General features: G+C 48.3%; 1 protein-coding gene across 3 annotated transcripts in view; it reads left to right on the top strand.

The window, feature by feature from the left end:
- The first annotated feature begins 657 nt into the window (after positions 1-657).
- The window catches only part of cacna1ha (calcium channel, voltage-dependent, T type, alpha 1H subunit a), a 96,933-nt gene continuing 88,622 nt past the window's right edge, over positions 658-8,968 (top strand). For all 3 annotated transcript variants that reach the window (XM_068578198.1, XM_068578195.1, XM_068578194.1), the window contains exons 1-2: positions 658-1,073; positions 2,430-2,941. In XM_068578198.1, coding sequence (XP_068434299.1) covers positions 2,454-2,941 — 488 coding nt within the window. In that variant the 5' untranslated portion in view covers positions 658-1,073; positions 2,430-2,453. The remainder of the gene's footprint in view (positions 1,074-2,429; positions 2,942-8,968) is intronic.

Here is an 8,968-nt window from a genome sequence, read left to right as displayed (position 1 = left end):
TGCTTTGGGGCGGGGCTACCTCCTGATTGACAGGTCACAGAGACGTTATACAGCGTCTCTACGTCACTGGTTGCAAAAAAAAAAATCCAAGATGGCAACACAAAACTCGAGGCTTCAAAGCAGCTCGTGGGTGACGTCACGACAACGCTGTCTGGAGCACGTGGGCGTCGAAAAACGTTTTGCATCCCAGTTTTCTGGCACGTTAAGCCAAACAGACTGTATGAACATGTATAACAGAATGTATAAAGATATGAAATATAGACATGCATCTCCATGACTTTAGCTGCCTTTAGCGTTTCCTCATCACTTTGTTACTATGGCGACAAATTAGAGGACTGTCACGGAAGAGAGGAATAAATAAACTGAAACAACAACAACAACGCTTCCTTGTGTTTCTGTCGCTCCCGCCACAGAAGAAACGAGCTGCTGATACATATTTCATTATATTTCCATTATCTGCTGCCGCGCGCGCGGCTGGCTTCTCCCTGGCTTTTATTTGTGTGTGACATTTTATTATTAATATTGTCGCGCGCGCATGTGTGTGTGTGTCTCTGTGTGTGTGTGTGTCTCCCCTCCTCCCTCCTCCCTCCTCCCCCAAACAGCCGGGCACCGCGTCACGTGTCAGGACTCCCGGGGTCCTGGGCCAAGTTTCTCGGTGTCAGATCATCCACGGAGCTCCGGCAGAGCGCGAGCCGCACGGTCCGTCCTCCACGCGCGCATCTCTCCTGCTCCACGCTGCGTAAACCAACAACCCTCTGAAGGATGGACGGACGGGCTGCTGCCTGGCTGAGGATGAGGATGAGGACGAAGAAGAACAACACGTCAAATTGATTCTTTCAAATACTTCCCAGTGATTTTTTTTTTTTGGTGATTTTTTTTTTGGGGTGGATTTTCTTCCAAACGGCTGTCGGATTATTTCTTTTTTTTTGATCTGTGTGAAGCAAAAAGAAGAAGTGAGGAGGAGGTTTTGGAGAGAGGAAGAAGCTCCGGGTTGCTGAGGAAGGCAGGGCGCGCTGGAAACGCGGAAAGTCACGGATCATGCTTATGGGAACTTCCGATTCCGTCTCGATCAGGTATTGTTTCAAGAATAAAGTTCTTCTGTCTGTAATGTTTGATCCTCCATCGAGTCCCGGAACGAGTCCACTTTTTAACGGACCAAAAAAAAAAAACCCAAAACAGGTGAAGAGCGCTTCATTCCCTCCGGTGCTTTTATTTATTTTAATGTTTCCTTCTTTTTTTTTGGACACCGTTTCAAATGTACTTTGGCTCACGCGGCGTGTTCCTTCTTTGTCACACACTCACACTCTCTCACACACACACACACGCACACACACACACGATCCCTTCAGGAGAGCGCGCAACTGTCGCGAGCGTCAGATGCGCTTTTCTCCCCCTCAAACGATGCACAACAAAGCCCTTTACCACAACAACAAAAAGCCCTTAAAAAGAGGAAAAAGTATGTCAGGATGGATTATGATGACTAACCTCTCGATGTGATTCCACTTAAATATAATAATCAGGATTAGTGCGGCGTGTATTGTGTGCGTGTGTGTTTTTTTTGTCGTTTTTTTTTTTTTTTTTTGCGCATTCCCTGCCCACCATTGCGTGGTGTGGGCTAAAAAACCTCCAGTAGACCAGACACAGAGCAGTCCATCTGTTCAATCACATAGCAACAGGAAGAGCGAGGGAGAGAGTCAGGGAGGAAGAAGAGGAAGAAGAAGAAAAAATCCCTATATTCTCATAATATTAAAAATATGAGTTTATTGCGTTATCCTGATGGATCCATGTGTGTGTGTGTGTGTTTCTAAGTAGTGTCACTGGAACAGCAGATGATGCTCTAAACAATCACATCACTGTATGTATGAGTCTCCTGCATCACATTCACACAATCTTCATGTGGTGAGGAGGAAGAGGAGGGTGAAAAAAAATCCCTATATTCTCGTAATCTGAGTTTATTGCGTTAATTTAATGGATCCGTGTGTGTGGTTCTAACTATGAGGTGACGCTCTGACTCCTTTAAACCATCACATTACAGTATTCACCCGGCATCACACTCACACGACGTCCATGATGTTCCAACCAAATAGTTCATTTTTTTTTGTTCTTTCGTTGGATTAATCGACGCAGAAAGAGACGTTCGCACGTAAACGCTCACGTAGAGCTATCGAGCGCCGCCAGGTCAGCGAGGGAATATTGATAATCTGAGTCCGCTCTGATTGGCCGAGAGTCATTTTGCAGCCGGGGGACTCGGCGGAGGAACCGAGTCTGAGTGTTTATTTGGCTCGCGGTGTGATTTGTCTGCTCTTTCGTTGCCGCCTTCGTCCCTCTGCTGCTCCTCTGCGTCTGCAAATGTTCTCCCGTCCGTCTCCCTCTCCTCCCTCTCCTCCCCCCCTCTCTCTCTAACCCCTCTCCCTCTGACCTCCCCTCAGAGTGGCTCTGCCTGATGCTCTATCATGACTGATGGCGAGGGGAGAGTGCGCTTTCAGTACGCAGAGAGCCCGGAGGGGCGGGAGGAGGTGAGGCTCGCCATACCGCCGGCCTTCAGGAGCGACGCCCCGGGTCACGATGCTGACCCCGGAGGAGGAGGAGGAGGAGGGCACGACGACGAGGACGAAGAGGAGGAGGAGAGGAGCAGGAGCAGGAGCAGGAGGAGGAGGCGGTGCTCCGGCCGCGGAGACGGAGCCGACGAGTGGAGCCCCGAGGTCCAGGAGCGCGACCACCGGGAGCCCGAGCCGGACGCGGAGGTCGGACCGACGCCAACGCCGCCGCCGGCGCCGCCGCTGCTCGGGGTTCGCATCCGGGCTCCCGTCCGCGACCCGGACTGCGTCTCCGAGGAGGAGGAGCAGCAGCAGCCGTACCCGGCGCTGGCCCCCGTGGCCTTCTTCTGCCTGAAGCAGACCTCCAGGCCGCGCAACTGGTGCCTCCGCGTGGTCTGCAACCCATATCCTTTACCTGCAACCACACACACACACACACACACACACACACACACACACACACACACACACACACACGGGCCCGTTCCCCCCTCCAGTAACAGGTACGTCACGCTTAATTTCATACGCTTCCTGGAGGCTTCGTGCTGTGTAGAAGCTGCAGGAGGCCTCACGTCTCACATCTGACGGCACGTTGGTCTGAGCTCCTTAACGTGCTGGACACGTGTGTGTGTGTGTCTGTGTGTGTGTGTGTGTGTGTGTGTAATGTAGGAACGATGCAGTTGTCTTTGACTTTGTCTCCGTCGTAGGGAGAGTCCTCGTCTTCGTCCTCGTCTTCGTCCTCGTCTGTGTTACTTCTGCTGAGTTTCTCTCTCCCGCTGCCGGCTGGAGATTTTAGGTTTTTTTTTTGCTTTGAACTCTCCGTTGACTCACAACTGAAATGTGTTTGTCGGGCAGAGTGGAAGGAGGCTGAAGAGGCTGAAGAGCTTTGTGGCCTCTGACAGAACTTTAACCTTTTGGAAACTGCACGTAAAATCCTCCCGCTCCCATTTTAAGTCCCAGCATGCCCCCTTCACACAATCTCTTCGCATAAAATACGTCTTTTTTCTCCATTTTTGAACCGAATGTCACAGTTTCTTGACTGAAACTTCTTCCTAACAGACCAACACTTTGTTTTATTGTGATTTTTGTTGCAGATTCTGATTCTTTAGGTCCTAATCTTTCCAAAAAGGTGTCTTATTGACTCTCCAGGAGGCTTTTTTACTGAATCTGGCTCATATCATGCTGGATGTTCATAGTTAGCATCAAAATATCTTTTAAAAAGTTTAGTGTTCATAAAGCGTTCCTGAGGGAATCCCAACACTGTTCGGACATCTGAATCCACCCGGTCGTCTTCCTCACTGTGTGTACTTTATCTCCAGTGTGGATGTGCTGGTTCACATCACTGGAGTTGTTTTTCGGCGTTATCCCCCCGTCATTAATCACAGCGCACAGATGCAGTCCCGTGGTGCAGGTGACAGCGCCGCTCTGCTGACATCCGTCTCATTCATTCCACGAGGATGCCAAATAGTGCGAGTGAAATCAGCTCCTCGCCGCTCGCGTCTGATCCAGGATCTATTCTTACCCCCGAAACAGCCGAACATCCGGCCTGGATCGCTTTCATCTGGTGGGATGTTTCAACACACCGAGAGCAAAAAAGAAAAAAGAACAGAATGTGCATCCAAATCTAACTAAAGGGAAGAGGAACCGCTGCGATGCTCTTTCATTCCTGATGCGGCGAGGTGGGAGGCGTGACAACACATTCAAGGGACCTGAGTCATATTTATTCACTAAGTACATTCCTGCGCACCCGGAAACTAATCCGCAGGCTACCGAGGGTGTAAAAATACAGGATTATTAAAGGAAAACCAGACTTCTTCTGGCTGCTTTTAAAAAAATATATATATAGTGCGCGTCTGCTGTCAGCAGAGTCGCTGCACAACGGAGCAGTTTGAGACGCCGCCGGTGCCTCGAGTGAGTCTGACCGAGCGATGGCGGCTCGGAGACGGAGGTGTTGGGTGTCTTTCTGGAAGAGGAGGGGGAGGGGCTTGACAAGGTGGAGATAGACGCCGCTTGTGCGCAGGTACGGAGTCGCTGTCGCTTCCCGAGCTGCAGAAGATGCTCGTCAACGTTTCATATCGGGACTGAAAGCTGTGACGCAGACTCTCTCCTACATCTATAGATATATGTATTTATATAAATATAAATATATATGGTAACATAATATCTCATCATCCTGTTCAATGCCGTATCCGTCAAACTCCCCAGTGAATAAGGCACAACTCAAGGCATCCTCCACCATCCGTCCAGTGGGGTTTCACTGCAGGAAGAGTAAACTGGTCTCTTCCTGTTTCGGATGTTTTTTTGTGTGTTTTAAGGTTTTATTAGCGTCCTTGAGGAAACTCCAACAGTCACACAGACCTCCTCAGTGTCCCCCGAGCCTCACAAAGCGTCTCCGGCCGCTCCGAGGTCTCTCCGCTTTGTGGCCCTGAAGGGCTTTTGTTGTTGTTGTTGTTGTTGTTGTTGTGGTGGTGATGCTGCAGCCGAGGAACAGAGGAGCTTTTTTTTTAATATATTGCTTTAAAGAATATCACACGATGCACGGAGGCCGCTCCTGCAGGACGAGCGGTCGCGTCTGAGTCGGTTAGAGGAAACATTAAGCGGGATTAGGTTGGATGGGATTAGATTGGATTGGCAAAGGAACCGCGCGGCTTCTTTTGGAAATCACACAAATGCACATCTCGCTGGCTGTTTTTTAAACGGCGGCGGCGGCACAAAGTGGCCGGGATCCTCGCCAAGTCTATTTCCTCTTACATGCAAGAACCTTCGCACACACACACACACACACACACACACACACACACACACACACACACACACACAAATACGCCAGCACTGAATGTGATTTAGATATTTTGAAAACTGAGCCGGCGTGTATACGAGCGTTTAGTTTTTTTGAACTTCTATTTTTTTTCCAGTGTTTTTTGTTGGGCTCGTGCCAGAGGAGAGAAGTTTAAAGATATTAAAGGTACGTTGTGTTCTGACGGACGTTAACGTGGCGTTACACCTCGATACGGTGACGCAGGCGCTCCGGCGCTCAGCTCGATGCTTCTTCTTCTCGTCCCCGTCGGTTGTATAGAAGACCTGAATGACATCATGACGCCGCCTTTTAAAACCGGATGAGTCGTATTCCTCAGTGTGTGTGTGTGCGTGTGTGTGTGTGTGTGTGTGTGTGTGTGTGTGTGTGTGTGCGTGTGTGTGTGTGTGTGTGTGTGTGTGTGTGTGTGTGTGTGTGAGCCTCTGTGTAAGCATTGCAGAGTTGGTGGTCCACGGTGGGCTGTAATGTAAATATTATTCGCAGCGTAAATGGTCAGCCACTCAAGCACACGCACACACACACACACACACACACACACACACACACACACACACACACACACACACACACACACACACACACACACAGACACACACACACACAGTCACGCACACACACAGACACACACACACGATGGGTTTGAGTGTGACTCCAGTCAAAGGGATAAACTACCTCACTGTCTCACAACATCAAACCGCCAATTTTAAGTCCCAGCATGCCCCATTCAGACAATCTTTTGGCATAAAATACGTATTTCTTTTCCATTTTTGAACCGAACGACACAGTTTCTTGACTGAAACTCCTTCCTAACAGACCAAGACTTTGTTTTATTGTGATTTTTGTTGCAGCTTCTGACTCTTTAGGTCCTAATCTTTCCAAAAAGGTGTCTTATTGACGCTCCAGGAGGCTTTTTTAGGGGAATCTGGCTCACATCATGCTGGATGTTCATAGTTACCATCAAAATATCTTTAAAAGGGGATTTTTTTTGCAGATATACATTTTTTTCACAAGACTTTGAACAAATACATACAATAAACACAAGTATTGGAATTGATTTGAGGTTCATACGACGAGTCAAACAGGAGGAAAGAGGTCTGGAGACAACATTCAACGAGACACAAACACAATGTTTTTAACGAGGAAGCGACTTTAAGTTTTAAACATCAGCTGCTGAATAACAATCGTCTTCAGCGTGCTGGAGGCATCTTTTGCATCTTTTGTTTTTTTTTTGTTTTGCACTGTCGACTGTAATTTATGACTCCTTTTTTATTTTCATTATTATTTTTTTGTGTTGCATTTGGCTGCTCAACATATTTTAACAAAACATTGCGAGGCAGAGGATGAGTGACAGCAACACAACATGGACAGAAATAGCGCCGCGGTGGTGTTAACATGCAGGGAGCACCTGTCTCCTGCAGGTTCTCCACCCTTTGAAGTTCAGGAGGTGCAAAAAACTCCACCGGCGATCACTTTGATTATTGATTCATCACAGAAACAGATTCAGGCGACACGAGAGAGTTTAACTGGACATGTTTGATGCGTGATCATCAGTAATGTGGACTAGAACAATAAAAGAGATCACTTTATTATAATGCATCATTTAAAACCAGGAAAAAGAGAATATTTATGTCATATTACGCTGTTACAACATCCAGCGTAACATCATATTTAGTCCTTTTTTAGTCCTTTTCTTAGAGACGTCTTTCTTTTCGCGAACCGGAGGAGTCGCCCCCTGGTGGCCGCGAGAGGGAACGCACGTTTAACACACTTTTTTAGCCCTTTTCTGCCGCCGGGTTTTAAAGCCTGGAAGACGACACCCAGGGCTCTGTGGACTCGTCACGAGGACTTCATCCTGCAGATGAGTTGATGCTCAGATGTTGTTTTACTTTCTGAAGCCCCCTGAACGCACCAGCACCGGCGATGCAAAGCAACAAGTGTGTGTGTGTGTGTGTGTGCGTGTGTGTGTGTGTGTGTGTGGTCCTGACAGAGTCGTGCAGTCAATTACACCTGAATCGACTTTTTTCCGTGCCAAGCGCTGTCACGAGGAGGAATATTGATGCGTCGCTGTTTTTTTTTCTTCTTCTTCTTCTTCTTCTTCTTCTTCTTCTTCTTCTTCTTCTTCTTCTTCTTCTTCTTCTTCTTCTTCTTCTTCTCCTTCTTCTCTTTCTCTTCCTCTCTCGCCGTTAACGAGCCGGTTCGGGATGATTAGACGAGATTCTGGGGGCCAGACGAGGTTAATCCATTACAGATGAGTGGATTCATCACGCTATCCGTCTCCATTAGTCATCCTGTGCTCCGAACACATCGAGAGGGACGCTCGCAGATGAAGACACACACACACACACACACACACACACACACACACACACAGAACGACCTGTTGCGTTGGCTCGTTCGCTAAAGATCGGATTCACGCGTGACGATATTTGCGTTGTGTCTCTTTAATTCCTCCGTCCGGTGTGAGTTTTATTTTGGCGGGTTGAAGCAGACGTATGAAGCTGGAGACAAGTGGAGTTTACGTACGAGAGGCCTCGCCGCTTGCAGAGCGTCGTGCAGGCGAGGAAACGAGTCCTGATGCGCTCGTGTGAATCGTCCACTTCCTCCATCACTCCCACGGCGATGATGTCATCACCCGCATGTCTCTCTCTTCCTCTCTGTGGTCGCGTCTCGAAGTGACTTCACGCTGCCGTCTGAGGGACGAAGAGAGTCGGCCTCGAATTCAGAAAGTTGTCCTTCTCCTACAGCCACTCAGACGAGTGTGTGTGTGTGTGTGTGTGTGTGTGTGTGTGTGAACGCGTACAATGTCTTTCCCTCTCTGCCAGTTCCAGTGCTTGTCTCACTGCATTTGTCTGTAGTGGTGTGTCTATGTGTGTGTGTTTCTGTGTGTGTGTGTGTGTGTGTGTGTGTGTGTGTGTGTGTGTGTGGTGACTCATTATATTTGGCCCGCGCTCACGATAACAGCAGATTGGGGGTCGTGAGGTGTGTATCGCAGCAGAGACAGAGGGATCCTGTCTCTCTGACGTGTAAAGTCCTGGCACACTGCGAGCGTGTGTGTGTGTGTGTGTGTGTGTGTGTGTGTGTGTGTGTGTGAGTCCAACTCTGCGTTGCATCCTGTAATTGACGGATGAGGAGCAAACTTCCATTTTAGCACTTTGTTTGGTCGCTGCAGTGAAACAGCAGCGACGTGACGCGGCTCCAAAAACATGAAGAAATAAATAAAACGCACACGTGTTTGTTTACACTCGCTTTAAGTGTTAACCCCACGTAAATAAAAGCGTACACGAGTGTGTGTAACTTCCCAGAAGAACTCCGCAACGCAAACAGGAAGTGAAGCTCGTGGAAGAGCGACGCAAACGGCTCAACTTCCTGTTACATTGCAACGCATCGACATCACATCGAGAGGAGTGAAGGTTGTGTGTGCCTTTCAAAATAAAAGCATGCGCTGAATTCGCTTTTTTCTTTTCTAAAATTGTGCAGCAACAATTCCTTTCACACCTTTGATGTGTGTTTGTTACCTGTTGTGTGTGTTTGTTACCTGTTGTGTGTGTTTGTTACCTGTTGTGTGTGTTTGTTACCTGGAGTGAGTGTCGTCACCGCTGCTCATGAATGTATTATA

This window comes from Clinocottus analis, unplaced genomic scaffold (genome assembly GCF_023055335.1).
Source record: "Clinocottus analis isolate CAN_PGR_092001 unplaced genomic scaffold, fCliAna1.0.p SCAF_16, whole genome shotgun sequence".
In the NCBI taxonomy this organism is placed as follows: domain Eukaryota; kingdom Metazoa; phylum Chordata; class Actinopteri; order Perciformes; family Cottidae; genus Clinocottus; species Clinocottus analis.
The sequence above is the reverse complement of the archived record's forward strand: the minus strand, read 5'-3'. Positions and strand labels throughout refer to the sequence as shown.